Genomic DNA, 18,804 nt, shown 5'->3' on the forward strand with positions numbered 1-18,804 from the left:
AATTAATTTCTATTGGAGTATAGTTGATTTACAATGTTGTGTTAGTTTCTGCTATACAGCAAAATGAATCAGTTATACATATGCATATATCCACTCTTTTTTAGATTCTATTCCCATATACGTCATTACAGAGTATTGAGTAGAGTTCCCTGTGCTACACAGTAGGTCCTTATTACTTACCTATTTTATATATAGTCGTATGTGTATGTCAGTCCCAATCTCCCAATTTATCCCTTCCCCCCTTTTCCCCTGGTAACAATAAGTTTGTTTTCTGCGTCTGTGACTCTATTTCTGTTTTGTAAATAGGTTCATTTGTACCTTACTTTAGATTCCACATATAAACAACATCATATGATATTTGTCTTTCTCTGCCTGACTTACTTCACTCAGTGTGACAATATCTAGGTCCATCCATGTTGCTGCAAATGGCATTATTTCATTCATTTTACGGCTGAGTAGTATTCCATTGTATATATGTACTACATCTTCTTTATGCATTCCTCTGTCAATGGACATTTAGGTTTCACTGTAGCTTTACAGTAAGTCTTGAACTCAGGTAGCATCAGTCCTCCAACTTTGTTCTTTTCCTTCAATACTGTTTGCTTCACCATATAAACGTTAGAATCAGTTTATCTATATCCACAAGAGGACTTGCTGGGATCTGGATTGGGATTGCAGTGAATCTATAGATCAAGTTGGGAAGAACTGACATCTTGACAACCAAAAGTTGGAGTTTTTAATCCTCAGACTGTCCACACTGAGCACCTAGCAATTTGTCAGTTATAGTTCAGGTTTTCCTACCCCGGCACTGGTTCTCACAGTGGTTTTCAGTCATGAATCTCTGCTCCAGTAAGCCATGACTCCCTATTATTTGTCTGTCCGTCTCACCAATATTGGAGGTTTGCCCGATGTCCTCCCACTCTTACAGATCCAGTCTGTTCAGTCTTCTACTTGTTGGGACAGAGTGGTGGCTTCCAAGCTCTTTACATGAGGAACCAGAAACCAGAAGTCAGTGATTTAAAAAAAAAAACCAAAACAAGCCACTATTACATCTTATAATTTTGTATGTCAGGAATTTGAGCATGGCTGAGACTGGCAATCACTCTGCTCCATATGGCATCAAGTGGTGTCAGATGGCAGCTGGGCTGCTCTGGAGCATTTTGTTGCTGTAAATTGTACATAAAATTCACCCTTTTATTTTTTTGGCCACGCCACGTGGCTTGTGGGATCTTAGTTCCCCGACCAGGGATCGAACCCAGGCCCCTGGCAGTGGAAGCGCGGAATCCTAAATACTGGACTGCCAGGGAATTCCGTAAAATTTACCATTTTAAAATGTACAACTCAATGGCATAAAGTACCTTCACACAACGTTGTGCAGCCATCACAGAACTATCTGGTTCTAAAACTGTTCTACGATCCTAAAAGGAAATGCCATCAGCAGTCATTCCCATTTCCCCCTTCCCCAGCCCCTCACAACCAGTTATCTACTTTCAATCTCTATGGATTTGCCGGTTCTTGATACTTCATATAAATGGAATCATACAATATGTGCTCTGATTCCTCTGGCTTCTTTCACTTAGCATACTGCTTTCAATGTTCATCCATGCTGTACCATGTATCAGTGCTCCATTCCAGTTTCTCTGCATCCTCCGCACTTGCTCTTTCTCTTTTTGATTATTACCATCCTAGTAGGTGTGAAATGGTATCTCATTGTGCTTTTGATTTGCATTTCCCTAATGACTAATGGTGCTGAGCATCTTTTCATGGGCTTGTTGGCCATGTGTATATGTTCTTTGGAGAAATGTCTTTTCAAGTTCTTTGCCTATTTCTTCCTTAGATTATGTTGTTGAGTTGAAAGAATTCTATTTATATAATGGACACTAGACCCTTATCAGATATATGCTTTGCAAATATTTCCCCCTATCCTATGGGCTGCCCTGTCACACTCTCTTGATTGAGTCCTTTGACGCACAAGAGCTTTGAATTTTAATGAAGTCAAATTATCTATATCTTTCTTTTGTTGCTTGTGTGTTTGGTGTCTTATTTAAGAAACCATTGCCAAATCCAAGGTCAAAAACTATTACTCCAAAGTTTCCTTCTTAGAATTTTGTGTTTTTAACTCTTATAGGTAGGTACTGATTCATTTTAATTAATTTTGGTATATGGTATGAGGTGAGGCTCCAACTTCTGTTTCTGATTTCTGGTTTGACTCCATTATGGCAAAGAAGATTTGTTGTATGATTTCAATGTTATAAAATTTATTGAGACTTGTTTTGTGGCTTAATATATGGTCAACCCTGGAGAATACTCCATGAGTACCTGAGAAGAATATGTACTTTGCTCTTGTGGTGTGGGGTGTTGTATAGGTGTCTATTAGACCTAATTGGTTTATAGTGCTGTTCAAGGCCTCTATTTCCTTACTGAGCTCCTTTTTTATTAAATATAATTTTATGTATTTATTTATTTTTGGCTGCGTTGAGTTTTCGTTGCTGCGCGTGGGCTTTCTCTACTTGTGGTGAGCGGGGGCTACTCTTCATTGCGGTGAGCGGGCGTCTCTTGTGGTGGCTTCTCTTGTTGCGGAGCACAGGCTCTAGGCACACGGGCTTCAGTAGTTGTGGCCGCAGGCTCAGTAGTTGTGGCTTGTGGGCTCTAGAGCACAGGTTCAGTAGTTGTGGCACACGGGCTTAGTTGATCCGCGGCATGTGGGATCTTCCCGGACCAGGGCTCAGACCCATGTCCCCTGCATTGGCAGGCGGATTCTTAACCACTGCGCCACCAGGGAAGTCCCTCCTTACTGATGTTCTAACTAGTTGTTCTAGTCATTTATTGTGCTGACCCTAAAGATTAGCCAGAGGTGAAATCTTACTGTCTTCTCCGGTCTTTTCTGACTGAGTCCTGCCCTGGGCATGCACATGGTTTTCTAGATACCCAGATATACATGGGAGCATTTCAAAGCCTTACTTTTCCAAAGTATCTCACTCCTCAGTTTTTCTTTCCAGAATTTTGGCATGTCTGTTTTTTGCCATAAGCATCGGCAGCTTATTCACTTGCCTTTCAATGTTTCTGAGGAACGTCCTTCACATAGCTGCTTCTCCACTCTAAAAGAGCTTAGAGTTAAGACAACAGAAAAGCAAAAAATCCCCTTGCGTCAGTCCTTCAGGGAGCCTTCTAGACAAACACAATTCCTTGGGAGTAAGGTCTTACTCTCCTCCCGCCTGAGCCAGGAACCCTCACTTGGAATACACGCTGACATCGTCAAGACAGCTGCTCTACTAGGCAAGGGCTGGGGCAAGAATAACTTAAAATGCCAGCAAATTCTCCTGTCACATTTCATGGCTCTTCTTCAGACTTAACATTCGCTTGGTTGCTGTAAACCTCTGATGATCTTCCAGAGTTCCAATAAACTTGATTCCGATCATTGTTTTCCCGGTGTTTCCAGTGTTCCTGGAGGACCCTACCCAGAGTGCCCTACACCACGTTCACCAATATCACTAAGTTCTGTGAGTGACGTTTTGAAGTTTACATCCTTCTGCTAACATCTTAATTTAACAGTGTGGCGGCTTCCCTGGTGGTGCAGTGGTTGGGAATCCGCCTGCCAAGGCAGGGGACACGGGTTCGAGCCCTGGCCCAGGAAGATCCCACATGCCATAGAGCAACTAAGCCCGTGTGCCACTACTACTGAGCCTGCGTTCTAGAGCCCCTGAGCCACAACTACTGAAGCCCGCGCGCCTACAGCCCGTGCTCCACAACAAGAGAAGGCGCTGCAATGAAAGCCCGCGCACCGCAATGAAGGGTAGGCCCTGTTCGCGGCAACTACAGAAAGCCCGAGTGCAGCAACGGAGGACCCAACGCAGCCAAAAAATAAAGAAGTAAAGAAATAAAATAAATCTATTAATAAAAACAACAACAGTGTGCACTTTTTTTTCCTGAAAGGAATAACAAATCAGAAGAAACAGAAAACTAGAAATTTCTCTAGCATCAGGGACCTTGTGAAAAATCAATAAAATGATTTATTTTATATATGCAAGTCAAAATCTCTTTGTACACTTAAATTTTTGCAAATTAATACAAAGATAACAATACTGCTCCATATAAACCTTTGTATAAACATTAAAGGAAATATATGCATTATTTTGTCTTTTAGTGCTTCTGAAGCACAGAATGCACAAGTCCCCCTGAAGACTTTCTGTCGTCACATGCGAGAACAAATGTCAGGGGTTGAGGCAGCCTCAGGTGCACTTTGTAATGTCTCTAGACAAAATAGAACAGAGTTGGAGGTAGATTGTTTGGTGACTTCCCCTGCCTTTCCCATGGAGAAATAACTTACCCAAATAGCAGCTTTCTTACTCTTTGATCCAAACTGTCCTGAATCTTGCATGGTTTTAAGGCACAACTAGGAATGGTTGAAAACTTTGTTCAGCACACACAAGATTACCAGTTGGCCTCTGAACACCTATTCTTTCTAAAGGACATAGTAAGAGCACCAAGTAGTGCCCCACCTGCACGTAGCCCCTAGTCACTCTGGAAATGCCCAGGACGGCCAAGTTCAAGAGTGAACCCTTATCACATGTGGTAGGGGCGACAGGGTTTACTGATTTTAACCTGCTGGATTAATAACATCACCTTCCTCAATTGGGAAAAGTAACAACAAAATAACCAATTAATACTTTCAAAGAAAACTCATAGGGCAAAAGCCAGCTTTTCCTGCCAGATAAACTGAAAACAAAAAGCTCCACTGCTTTTTCTTAGCCTCTGGAAGGCAGTTCCCTTGACTAAAACATCATAGGATAATCAACAATATCCCATTCTATCCTACAGCACAGAACACTTATTCTTTTTTCCTCCTTGGTCATTGCGTTAACATCATGATCTGCTGTTGATGTGATTAACGTTGTTGAGAAGGTGATGGGATTCTATTTTTTCTAGTAGCTTCTCAAGGTACTGAATTAAGACTCGTCTTTTGAACCTAAAAAAGAAAAAGAAATTTTATTATCCAAGAGGTCCTTAAAGCATTTATGATGCGCGAGGCACTGTGTGGGGTACAAAGTTGGAATGGCCATCCACATGGGAAATAGAAAATGTATGTCCGTGTAAAGATAGGGCTTAGCTAATATCGAGATTACCAGCTGAGAGCCCAAGCCCACCTCAGACTGTGAGGAGTGCAAAAGGCTCCACAGACCTGGATGATTGAATTGGCCTCAGGTAGTATTGATCTAAACGCCTCTGCAGACAGTTGTAACTATGACTGAGGGCCAGGGCTTAGGAAAGCCAGGCAGGACTTCCCTGTTGGCCCTGTGGTTAAGAATCCATCTGCCAATGCAGGGGAAAACGGGTTTGAGCCCTGGTCCGGGAAGATCCCCCATGCCGCGGAGCAACTAAGCCCGCGTGCCACAACTAGTGAGCCCGCGTGCCACAACTACGGAAGCCCACACGCCTAGAGCCCGTGCTCCGCAATGAGAGAAGCCACCGCAACGAGAAGCCCATGCACTGCAACAAAGAGTAGCCCCCGCTCGCCGCAACTTGAGAAAGCCCGTGCACAGCAATGAAGACCCAACGCAGCCAAAATTAAATTAATTAATTAATTAAAAAAAAAAAAGAAAAGCAAGGCAGCACCAATCCCTCCGCCTGTCTTGCATTGGGCAGCCCTCCTGCTTCAAAAAACACAATGAAGAGTTCCTCTTTACACCCACCTTGCAGCTTCCTTGATGGTAAATTCAACGAATTGTTTCCTCACTGCAAGAGGTCCTTGCACTCCTTCAAGCAAAATGAAAATTCTTTCATACTCTGAAGATATTAAAAAAATTAGTATTTTTAAAAATATGGATGAAAAATAAAATTCAATCTTTACACATCATCAGTAATCATTCCTTGTGTGTGGAAAGTTAGGTATAGTTTGTATTTGAAACACTCAGATCAAGATATCCGCACATATCTGCTACGGAAACTCTAAACACTAATTAAATGTGGCCTGCTGAATAATGGCCCCCCAAGTTGTCCATGTCCTAATTCTGAGAACCTGTGAACATGTTACCTTATATGGCAAAAGAGACCTTACTTTGCAGATGTGATTAAGTTATGGCTCTTGAGATGGGGAGATTATCCATGTTTATACATGTTGCCCAACGTAACCACAAATATCCTTATAAAAGGGAGGCAGTAGAGCTGGTCAGAAAGAAAAGATGTAAGGGTGGGAGCAGAGGTTAGAGAGGAGAGAAGGGGCTAAGTTGCTGGCTTGAAGATGGAGGAAGGGCCCACGAGCGAAGGAACACAGGCAGCCTGTAGAAGCTGGAAGAGGCAAGGAAACAGATTCTCCCTAGAGCCTGCAGAAGGAACCCTGGCCTGCCAACACCTTCTTGCTAGCCCAGTGAAAATAATTTCAGATCTGACTTCCACAACTCTAAGATAATACAGTTTTCAGCCATGAAGTTTGTGATAACTTGTTATAGCAGCAAAAGGAAACTATTACAGTAAGTAAGGGGAAAAAGAGAGAGAAAGGTGTATTGGGTCTTTTTTAGGTAAAGCCAGAGGAATCATTTTAAATTATGTGAAAACCCAATACTTCCCAAAAATGTACCTCAAGAGATACCTTGAATCTATTCTGAATCCTAAAAGGAAAGGGACCTCCATTATATTATTGATAGATGGTCTTTCACTACTTACTTCGCCCAAATTTTCGAACTTCCTTCATTAACTGGTGTTTTATATCAGCATTGATTCCTTGTGCCATAGCAGGAGTTATTTGCGATGTATTTGGCCCAGTTTCCAAAGCAGATGTTACCGAGACTTTTCGATCATCTACAGAGACGCTGCAGTTCTTGGTTCCTCCTATGACTGCATTACTACCAGGATTGTGCATCAGGTCATCTTTCCTGAGACTAGTGAAATCATCAGACAGGCAATCCACTTGGTCGGGCGGGATACTATCTCCTGCCATATTCATAAGCTCTGGGGCAGCAGATTTTGACAAGAAGCCATCGGGTGAGATTTGACCATTTTCCATCTTCTCATGAACATCGTGAGTGACGGTAACATCTGGAAACCAAATTAACAAGTGGAGCTGTGACGTAGGTGCATTATGGCAACCCCACAGGGACCAGCCGGTGCTCCTCAGTTTTGAGGAAATTGTTTCATAAAGCAAGAGGATGTACCAGATGGAGCCTGAGACCCCTCAAATTGGGCTCAGGAAGTAATACGACAAACGCACTTTCTTCTCTTCATGGCACCATGAACACATATGGAAACCACGTAAGACAGTACAACGAATAAAGAGGCTCAGGTCCCTGGTGCTGAGGGTTGAGCTGCAGCTCGTGCTTTACAAGCTGAAAAGCAGCAAGTCTCACTTGGTGGCATGATTGCTGTCCTTTACCTATGAAATGCCATGCTCTACCGAGCTTGACATCAGATTACATGCCCCCCCCCCCGCCAAACTCCCGCCTCTCTCCCTCCAAAGTTCTGAGGAAACACAGGTGGTGGCCACTAGACCTGAAGGCTCTGTATGGCCCCCGTCACCCCACCCCAAATCCCTGTCAGTATAAGATCTTCCTCATGCATCTTTTCTCTCTCAGAAACCTGAGTTTCTTTTTACTCCAGGTCTGACACCTCTTCTCCATTGACTCGTCCTGCTCTGTGCCCGGCGCCGTGCCAGGAGCCGGGGAGCGGCAGCCAACAGGACAGACGCCAACAATCCCCGCCCTTATGGAGCTTCCATGCTCATGGGGACGCCAGGCAGTAAGTGTACAATGATCCAACAGAATTATTACAGCTGGAATTCGTGTTAGGGAAGAGGCAAGCAGGGATGGGACAGAGAGCAGGAGGGGAGCCCCAGCGGACCACGTGGTCGGGAAGGCCCTCCTGAGGAGGTGTCCTTTGGGCAGAGCCCGGAGGAGGAGAGAGAGCCGGCCTGTGCACATGCAGAGGAAGAGCTCCAGGCTGCGGCAAGGGCACGTGCAGAGCCCCGGGGAGGGGACTGGCCAGGGAGCACAGAGCAAAGGATAGAGGCAGAGAGAGCAAGGAGGAGACGACAGGCCACGTGTTAGGAGAGGATGGCGGGGCCAGGTCGTGCACAGCTGGGAGACCAGGGTCGGGAGCTCAGATTGTGTTCTGAGTGCCTAGGAAAGGTGATGATGGGTCTTCAGCATGGATGTGGCGTGATCTCATTTCTGTGTTGGCGTGATCACTTTGTCTGCAGGGCAGGAAGTGACTTAGATGTGCAGAAGATGGGAAGTAGGGAAATCAGATAAGAAGTTATTGGAGTAGCTTGGTGACATGAGGGCAGCCCAGATCAGAAAAGTGGAGAGAAATGGTGGGATGTGGGATTTGTATTGGGCATCATCCATTGGAATGGAGGAGGCTGGTTCAGTCTGCACTGGGCTGGAGCATAGAGAGGAATTGGGGACACAGAGCACACATGCAGACCCATCCCTCATTGAGCCCATTTGCTCCTATTGACTCAGCAACTCCAAATGGCTGCACATCCTTCCGCCTTGCCCTGGCAAAGCAAACAGGCGTATCTCTTGCCATTTCTCCAACTTGTGTTAATTACTATGAAAGTAAGGATCTTCCTCCCCTCATACATATTGAGATCCTTGAAACACAGTCTCCACTCCCCACGGGGCCCTTGGTACCTACCACATAGATGGTTTAATAACGGTTTACTTAACGAACAAAAACTGAATACAAAAGAAATGAATACAAAGGAAAAGAAAATTGTTTAGTGTCTTAGTCCTCTAGGGGCCATAAGGAAATCACAACCACTACTCTATACCTGTATGTACAAGGGTGGGTTTTATGAGGTTTGGATAAGATGGGAACCACGAGGCTGAGGGTGGTCCCTTTCCGCCCACGTGGTTAGTTACAGTAGGTGGTGTTTGTGGTTTCCTCAACAGCAGGGACATACTCCGCCTTCTCTTAGATGACAGAGGACTGCTGGGTTCTCCAGGACGTTTCACTTTGTTTTGTGGCCCTGTTACAAACTCATCTGCTTCATCAATCATCATTCCCTAGAAAACATCAATGAACATATTCCATTAAAGACAACACTGCACGAACTCTTCACATGCATATACAATCATACGCTACATCAGCAATATAGATCTTAATCATCGGCCAAAGATTTGCCATACCCCACAGAGACTGTTCTCAGAAAACGCTACTCAATTTCAATCTAGTCTAAGTGGAATGAGGAGGAAACTTGTTGTAAGGTCAAACATAACACAATCATGATTAACCAGAAAGCTTGGGGAATAAGCAACGCGATGAGAGTTCCAAAGTGGGAATAAACCCACAGTGACCTTTCTGAAGAAGATACAAACCATTCTGCATCAACCCTTGGTAAGGGAATTCATTCCCTTTTGTGTGCTTTAAACCCATCCTTAAGAAATATTGATAGTCACTGTATAGAATGCTGCATGAAAATGGTGATGGGCAGGTAGATGGAAAATGTCATTCCCCCAACAGCAATCTCACAGAGATTCAAATATGTCCACCTTGGTGCTGGACAGAAATGAGGGAGGGGGCTTTTCACCCTTGGGACTAGATAAAGGATGAGAGCCAGCAGTATAGAAGGTTAACTAAAAGCTGTTCTCATCCAAGGATAATCCAAGAATGCGCACTCCCATTATTTGAATAAAATCATAATAAATGACTTTTCCAAAGCATTTCCCAAAGCAAAACAGTACATAAAGGGGAAAACATAGTCACTGAGCATGTACCACGTGTCAGGTAATGTTCTAAATGGTGTACAGGTACTAAGTCAATACTCCACAGAGCTCTATTAGTTAGGTGTCATAGTTATCTCCAGTGCCACAAATGAGGAAACCAAGACACAGAAAGATTAAGAAAAACTCCAGTTAATTGAAGATTCAGGTGAAGCAGAATACCTTTCAGTCTACTTTTGCTACAGAAGACATTATTTCACGGTCTGCACGTTTATAACAATGGTCTCCTCTATGAATGCAGATATAATCTCCATTTGTCTTCATGCTTATATGGTCAAGTCAGTATATCTCTCACTTATACACACAGAGATACACACACACACGCACGCATGCACACACACACATCTCACATGTATATCTCACGCACACATCTCACATGTAGAACAAGCCAATAAGGCAACACCACTTAGTACTTCATATTTCAAGAGGAATACTTTTATAACTGTCTAGATACAGCACTAGAGAGCTGAATAATGTAAACAGAGGAAATAAACAGTGATCTCAATATTAAAGGAATTAGTGTGTGGAGGTGGGAACAAATACAGACTCTGGAGCTGGAAAGACAGGGGTTCAAATCCTGGCTCTTATCAGTTGTGTCACTCGGGGTGAACCATTTGACCACTATGAGCTGTGATTTCATTTTATAGGGCAGACTAGTACTCATCTGCAGCTGTGAGCATTCAATGTTATCATTTAAAATAGCGCCTACTACATACGCAGTAAATGGCAGCTATCACTTTGTTTAACCAACACACTCTTGCATAAGGAGGCTCCCACTTTCCATTCACAAAGAGCCCTGGAGGCATATTTTATCTCTTAAACAAACAGAAGGAGAACCTCTGAGTTACATACACGTTGCCAAGAAGAAAGGAATTATTGCAAGAATATCACGATCTAGGCAGACATAGAAATAGATATCCCACCTTCTTATCTTGCTTAAATGGATTGCCAAAAGTATGTAGTCTTTTTGGTTGATCTGGATCAATCTCTCGAAGTGGAGAAGCCAGTGTCTTTAGATATTCTTGATAGTTACCCATTTGTGCGACTGGAACACTATGAAGGGAATCTGCAAAATCACCGGAAAAGCAACAGATACTATACAGCAGAAGTGTGTGGTCCTTTTGAGAGGACATGATCACAGTCTGATTTAGCATTGTGTATCTTGGCAACCGACAGTCTAAAATCTCGAATCTAGCAGCCTGGATCTAAAATCATCTCTCTTCATCCCACTCATCACTCAGTCTACCATCACTACGGCCTACAAGCTCAAATCCCTAGGGCAAGAACAACTCCCTCACTCTTCATACCAAGTTTGAGAATGGGCTGACATTCCCTATACCACCATCCCAACTCAAACCCCCATATTTTGTGTTTTCAAGAGCCTAGGCTCAGGGCTTCCCTGGTGGCGCAGTGGTTAAGAATCCACCTGCCAACGCGGGGGACATGGGTTCAAGCCCTGGTCTGGGAAGATCCCACATGCCGCGGAGCAGCTAAGCCCGTGCACCACAACTACTGAAGCCTGCACTCTAGAGCCCGCGCTCCGCAACAAGAGAAGCCATCGCCATGAGAAACCCGCGCACCACAACGAAGAGTAGCCCCTGCTCGCCGCAACTAGAGAAAGCCCGCACACAGCAACGAAGACCCAACGCAGCCAAAAATAAAATAAATTTTAAAAATAAATTTATTTTAAAAAAAAGGAGCCTAGGCTCCATGGTTTTCTCTTATCATCCAGAGAATCTTGGTTAGCGGGCCTCACCCTCTTGGAAAATTTGATTAGATCTACAGGCTCTCTTCCTAGAAAAGTCCCCCCTGCCAAAAAAACAAAAACAAAAACAAAATGGCGTATAATTTCAGGAGGTTGGCCAGGCTAAGATTTGCACATTTTAATGGACAAATGACCCTGCTTAAATCGAGCAAAATGGAGTAAAGGGGAATTACACACCATCACCAATTATCCTAGACAATATCAGGTTCATTCTTTTCCTGTAAATGAGGAATTTGCATTGAATTCATCACAGTAGGCTGGGCGGTATAGCTTCGGGGCATGCAATTTCCGGAATCTGATAGACCTAGGTTCTGCCACTTTCCAACTCACTAAACCTGGGCAAACTACTAAAATGCTCACTCTCAGTTCCAATGTCCATAAAAATGGGCATAAAAACAGCATCTATCTCATGGGGTTGCTCTGAGACTTACAAGAGCTACAACGTGTAGTATAATATATGCACCGATTAATGCACACTTCCCCTTAAACCCGAGAACAATAAACTTGTGCCTGGGTAGCTGAAGGGATTCAGGAAAAGAGGCATTATAAATATTAAAGGATTACAAAATAACTTACTCGTTATGCAATAAACATCTTCGTGAGAGTCATACTTGACATTTTCCTAATCAACAAAAAGTACTTCTTTGTTCACTTACCTTCATCTTGTCCAACAATAAACTTGTGTGTTTTCAGCAGATTGGATCGCATTCTGGTTAACTGGTCTAAAAGACCTCTACGTGGAATATCATAAGCATTTCTATACGTCTGAGGTTTCAAATCCTATTTGAAATGAAACAATTTCAGTTACTCCTGAGGCTTTTAATATAGAAATATAATTCCTAATCCTCTTAAAATCTTAGTGAAGAGAGGGATATTCATTACAACTAACTACAGTAGAATTTTGCCAGTGGAAAATTTGCCTTCGCTGGCTCTGTTCTGAATTCTAATACACCCACAGAGCATTAAAGCCACTGGGAATATCCTTTTTCAATATGTCATTTAAAACATCAAATCCTGAGATTTGTGCCGCGGGCAGCCTTGCAGGCCCACTGTTTGTAATCTAGATGTAGCCCGCCGGCAGCCACGGAGGTGAGCTGCTGGGATGTCCATCCGGGAAGCAGTGGCTGATCCTACAAGGGCTGCAGTGATCTGACCACCTCCAGCCCCAGTACCTTTGGGATCTGGGGCAGCATTGGAGCCCAGGCTGTGCTCTTCCCCAGGCTGCCCCCAGCCAGTGATGGAGGATGATGGGGGATGTTAGGGCCTGGCCAGTTCTGCCCAATGTGGACCTCCTCTATGGGAAATCGTGGTGCCAGGCTTCCCTTCTGGGCTGGTTAAGATTTTCTACAAGCTATACTGATGTCTGAGGCTCTTCATACCCATTCCTCCTTCCTTCCCCCACCCTCTCACAAGTGTTAGTTCAGCAGCGTAATCTGACGGTTAGCAGACATTTGGTCCTGTCCAAAATGTCTGTACAACATTTGGTCCACGCCAGAGATCCTTGATAATTGGTCACACTTGGTCCTGTCCAAAATGTCCATGGAGACATGTGGTCCACACCAAAGGGTCCTTGATATTTGGTTCTGTCCAAAACCATTTGGCATGAACCAAATATGCTCATGGATATGTTTTGGATCGAACCAGATTTCAAGGACCTTTTGGTGTGGACCAAATGTCTTATGGACATTTTGTTTAGGACCAAATGTTCTGCAAGGGATCTGAAAGCTCTCTCTGCTTACTCGTGTTCCTTCTCCCCTTTATCTTTCACAGATCTTACCACCCCCCCACCCCAAACAATCTATTTATGTCACAGTTTACCTTGTTTAAGAGCCCTACTTGGAAGCCGGCAAATTCTTTGGTATTCAATTCTGCCAGTCTCGGTGCTGTTTCTCCTATGATTTCTTTCAATAGTTTTCTAAAATTTTTATTGTGAGTCAAGGACACGCCACCTCCAGAATGATTTTTCACTTTGATTCCAATTTCCTGGGGAGGTTTCTTCCCCACTGATGCTAGTATTCGTTCTGACTCTAGTTTGGTCTAAAATGAAAGTACATAGTACGTTATGAAAAGATCTATATTATCACTATTGTTTTTACTACTTAAGAAAGATAATACTTTAAGAACCCCATTGAACAAATTTCAATCGCAAATCACAGAAAAACGGATAATTAAACATTTTCCTGTGCTTCTCTGTACTACCACAGCAAACAGAGAGAGGGGGCTAGAAAGACAAATAATACACTTTATTTTTTCTCTTGTCTAGTGTCAAAATTATGATTGAATCATGGAGAGAATGAAAACCATGGGTAAGAATTACATGTAAAATCACATTTTGCTACTGTAAAATCTAGTCTAAGTGAACATATTCATTTCGGACCCAGACATAAAGGGTAAAACTCTGTATTTATAAAAGTACACTAGTACTAAAATTCAGATTACATAGATTGCATTACATCTGAAAAAAACTTATAGTGTTTAGTTCTAATATCAGACCACCCCCCCAAAAGTAATGCTTAACAAATATTACCACGTAAATAATTTGTAATATGTACTCAGTAAGTTTCTTACTAACTCACAAGAAAAAAAATCCTCTTAATAGACACTATTATACCATATTGATAAATATTGCTTGAGAATGTATTGTAGCAATATATTTGGGCATATTTCGTGATTTACATACATCTGAGATGGTTCAAAGAACACTGGTGACATAGAGTTATTAAATTAGTAATTAAATTAGTAATTAGAGCTAGTATAAATTAGTAACGATCTTTTCTTTTTCTCTAAAAGGTGGAATTCCACCAATGTCCAGTAAGCCCAAATTAATTTTGAATTTCTTGTGGCTTGGTCAGAGATACTCATAAATTTTCCCTAATTATTGGAATTAAGTATGTTTATTATCTTTTTAAAAACTTAGTCATGAAATAAGGGATAAGAGCAAATGAAGGGTCTGTTTCCACAAACTGGTCCTGAAAGGTCATTGATAAAACTGTACAAGCAACGTGTCCCAGAAAGCCCCAGAACTTGCATGAGTTTCAACTCTGTTCACTATTCTTCCTTCTGGCCATACCCTGCTGACACAGCCTTAAAGGCCTAAGGTAAACATCAAATAAAAAAATATAAATCAATAGATCAATAAATAAATAAATAACCAAAACAAAACATTTAACAACAACAACAAAAATCTATTAGCAGAGAGGGAAAGGGGTTAAGGGGACACTTGATAGATCAGAAATCTGGGTTTGCCTTTACTTTCTTTTGCATTTATGAGCACAGTGGTCTGGCAGGAGCTGGTAAACTCCAGACTATACTTAAGTTTTTGCCAGTTCCTAGCAAGGTGTGTCAGCATCCCAAATTGTGGAGTCATTTTGGTTCTTTGGTGTCAGAAATCTGACAGTTATTTGCTCTGACACTTATTTGCTCTGTTTTCTAAAGGCCCAACTTTGAAACATATCCAACTTGAAGCATTATTGTCACTGCAAATGCTACTACTATTCCCTACCTGGGAATACATTTGTGCACAAGAAGAAAGTAAAGCTGCTGCATTAATTTGTCATGTAACATAACACATTTGTATGGCAGTAAAGCTCTAACTCAGTAGTTCTCAAACATTTCCACCCTGCAAGAATGGGCTAGGTAGAGGTGAGAAGTACGATAAGTAGGGGTGAGTGGAGGATGAGGTACTAATAGAGAGGGGCAGGCAAGGGACAAGGTGAATAATGCAAATGAGGTGGGGGAACAGATGGAGGGCCTGTCACCCTCCAGTGCGAGGAACACTGGTCTCATCTCCCCCTCTCCAAGAAAAAGCATACTGATATTTATTGCCTAAAAACGCATTTCAGGCAAGTCATTAATCACACCATGCCTCAGTGTGCTGACCTAAAAAGGGGGGTGCTCTAGCCCAACGTGATTTGAGGAGAAACTAGGTTGAGGATAGACAAAATGTGACCCATGGATAATTCTATTAAGCCTCTGCCCCTCCTAGGCCACAAAATATCAACCAGCTTGTGGGTAGAACAAACTGGCAAGCAAAAGGAGAAATGGCACAGCATCAAATGATACTGACAGACCCTTAACTGCAGTTTAATGGTGAAGCTAGAAGCCATAGAGAATCACATTATTACTAATCCATGAAGTGTAGAAATATATACACATTTAATTTGAAAATTACAGTTATACTAAAGAATAAGGAAATGCACTTCTGAGGGCAAAGGATTTTTGTTTGTTTGTTTTTACCAATACTACCTGTTGGCTGAGTTTTTTAAGGTAAGAGATAACACTGTAACTAAGTCCACAATCTAAATTATCTGATATCAGATTTGGAGCTCCCATCATCCTTAGTGCTTTCTTTAATGGCTATAAGGAAACAAAATACACAACAGTAAGAATAGAATAAATCTTAAAATACTCAAACTTCAGTTATAAGGGGCAAAGGGACATGATTCATTTCTTAGAAGTCAAGGTGCTGCACATAAAACCAAACATGGAACATTAAAAAGTGGCAATGAAAATAGCAGAAAAGTAAAGAGCAGAAAGTAAAAAAATCAGAAGAGAGTGGGATAAGAAGAGCAAGTAACAGCAAATTCAAACAGGTAAATTGCTTTCAGTCTTAATTCCCAAGTCATAAAATCATTTCACATTGCATTTTATTGTGCACCCCATTCCTGCCATGGTAAATACTAACACACCCCAATTTCTCCTCCCAGTGACACCAATGGTACCACTTAAGGTTCTGCCTTTTCACCTCTAGAAACTTGGCTTAAAGTTTACCACATCTACCTCTGAAATGATTTTGATAATCTTGATTTAGTTTATATGACTCGTTCAAAATAATTATGAATATTTTTCTCAAATTGTAAAAATCCAAATGACACCAAGTGATTTTTTACTCTTTTTGGATTCCCTCTAACCAGGGCCCCTACTTCATGCTGTGTCTAGGACACATTTAACAAGCCATAAGTAAATATAATGTCTTGAGGTTGTTTGTGTTTTTTTCAGAGGAAAACCCAATAGTGCGAATTTCTAGAGTTAAAAAGGGAAGTTGATATAATACATAAATCCAGTCCTATTTTTCTTAAATTCCAAAATTATAATTTCACAAGGTTAGTTTTTATAAGAGAAACATAGATGTGTTTTATAACAATAACCATGGCAGTTAAAGGAAATAAAATAAGCAGACCTCTTTTGTGCCGCCATGACATCTCCAAGCTCTTATACATAATTTGAGAAGACAATGGCGACCCAAATTTACAAATTAAAAATAAAACTATCTTATTTCAGGGGTGAAGTTTTTGATTGATTGGATAGAGTTAATACATACTAATAAGTAGTATGGAGGCAGAGTTTTTAAGTAGCTGTCAAAAGCCTGTCGCCACTTCACATTTGGCTTAAGCTTGTGAACTTTAAACAAGTCATCTGCAAGAGAAAATCCAAGAAAATATTATACTATTCCAGTCCTAAATCCCAAGATCTAAATCAAGCAACCCACATCTATTATATAATTTCCTAGAAATTTCCAGTTTCAATTACATTAGATGAACATTTCATTGGAGTTTATTTGATTATCTTTTTATGGTACTATGTACCAAAAAATTATATATAGCCGTTTTCTAGAAAATGAAATAAATTCTCAGGTTACATATTCATCTTCCATCTGTGAAGCTACATAAAATATAATATTAAAACACGGACTCTGATCTATGTGAAATATTGTCTTACATATTGGTAACTCTAGTGTAGTAATTTTCACCTGAGAAGGAATCCATGGTCACTGGTGGATGGAATATTTCTTTTATTTAAATAGAGAATGTTAAAACAACAAGAACAACAACAACAAAACGAACTCATAGATACAGAGAACAGATTGGTGGTTGCTGGGGTGGGGGGATGGGTGAAATGGGTGAAGGGGGTCAAATGGTACAGACTTCCAGTTATAACATAAATAAGTCATGGGGATGTAATGTACAGCGTGATGATTACAGTTAACTATGCTGTAGTGCATATTTGAAAGCTGCGAAGAGAGTAGATCTTAATATTTCTCATCACAAGGAAAGAATTGGAACTATGTGTGGTGATGGATGTTAACTAGATTTATCGTGGTGATCATTTTGCAATACATACAAATATCGAATCATTATGTTGCACATCTGAGACTAATAGAATATGTCAATTATACCTCAGTAATTTCTGGGCAATGATGGCACGCTCTAAATTACGTTTTGGATTCTCCTTAATCAGTGTATATTTTGTTTATCCATATTTCCCCCCTCTTCATTTCCTTGATTTCAGTGGTCAGGCATTTTGAGCCAAACTTTGGGTCTCTCAAACATTAGTTAACAATTGGCTGATGGCACTAGTAAAAGCAAGTAGAGATGTATGTTGAAGTTGAAAATTCTGTACAACTAAGTATGGTTCTTGAATATAGTGTATTATTAATATAACTAAAGACATCTTCCTTAAAAAAGCAGATATCCCCTATATTTTTGCACTCAAATTTAATTATTTAAATAATCCAAATGCATTGTATACACTACATGGAAAATTCCCAAAATATCTCATTATTTCCTTCCAAGGATAAGAAATTTTTTAATATAATAATTCAAAATTGATATCCCCAGACATCAACCAACATGAACCTGCCACACTTACTATAAATATCAAAGATATTATAAATTCACTCTCTATATTGTTTCTTCATGTTTTACTAGCTTTTATCCAAAAAACAAATGCTTTCCTTCCAGGAACAAAACCATCCCTATGCCATATGCACAATTTCTCTACAAATAGTGCTATTCTTTGAATTTCTGAATTTATTTGGTTAAGAAAAGCAACTACATATTTTCTTCCTTTTACTACTATAATAAATTATTCACTCCTGCTGAAACTAATTTAAATGAATTTACAAAGTCATATAATGTAGGTCTTTTGTTCTTTTGGTACAGGGTAGAAAGAACAAAGGAAAAAAGATCTGAAGAGATTTCTGGCTCATTGTAACATGCAGGTCCTTTAAAGACCATTCATACCTTGACAGAAAGGAACGGGAGACTGTAGAAATATCCTGTTATACCATGTCTTTGTGTGAAGTCTGTAGGGAATTAGGCAGATTTTGGAAACTAACTGACAAATGTAAATACCACAAGACTGAAGAGACATTTAGATATAAATAGATTAGACAATGAGAGTCAATAATAGTCTTAATATTTCTAACAATGCAATTGCAATGATTCCACCCAGGAGCCAATTTAGTCTAATTACTTCTTGTCGGATTTATTTTTTAATGGGGGCAAGAGGAAAAAAGAAAATCTTCCACAGACTAATCAAGGG

The 18,804-nt window shown here is 41.0% G+C and overlaps 1 protein-coding gene across 5 annotated transcripts in view; it reads right to left on the bottom strand.

Moving 5' to 3' along the window:
* Nucleotides 1–3,987: 3,987 nt before the first annotated feature.
* LOC132419043 (integrator complex subunit 6-like) overlaps nucleotides 3,988–18,804 on the bottom strand; it is a 50,451-nt gene continuing 35,634 nt past the window's right edge. The window contains exons 10-18 of one of the 5 annotated variants that reach the window (XM_060003168.1): nucleotides 16,802–16,896; nucleotides 15,727–15,837; nucleotides 13,300–13,518; nucleotides 12,138–12,261; nucleotides 10,640–10,782; nucleotides 8,897–8,999; nucleotides 6,661–7,032; nucleotides 5,691–5,784; nucleotides 3,988–4,966 (exon numbers count right to left, since the gene is read on the bottom strand). In XM_060003168.1, coding sequence (XP_059859151.1) covers nucleotides 4,864–4,966; nucleotides 5,691–5,784; nucleotides 6,661–7,032; nucleotides 8,897–8,999; nucleotides 10,640–10,782; nucleotides 12,138–12,261; nucleotides 13,300–13,518; nucleotides 15,727–15,837; nucleotides 16,802–16,896 — 1,364 coding nt within the window. In that variant the 3' untranslated portion in view covers nucleotides 3,988–4,863. Of the gene's footprint in view, nucleotides 4,967–5,690; nucleotides 5,785–6,660; nucleotides 7,033–8,764; nucleotides 9,000–10,639; nucleotides 10,783–12,137; nucleotides 12,262–13,299; nucleotides 13,519–15,726; nucleotides 15,838–16,801; nucleotides 16,897–18,804 lie in introns of those variants that run through there. The other 4 variants (XM_060003166.1, XM_060003169.1, XM_060003167.1 and 1 more) reach the window with 4 other exon arrangements.

The sequence above is a fragment of the Delphinus delphis genome, chromosome X (assembly GCF_949987515.2).
Source record: "Delphinus delphis chromosome X, mDelDel1.2, whole genome shotgun sequence".
In the NCBI taxonomy this organism is placed as follows: domain Eukaryota; kingdom Metazoa; phylum Chordata; class Mammalia; order Artiodactyla; family Delphinidae; genus Delphinus; species Delphinus delphis.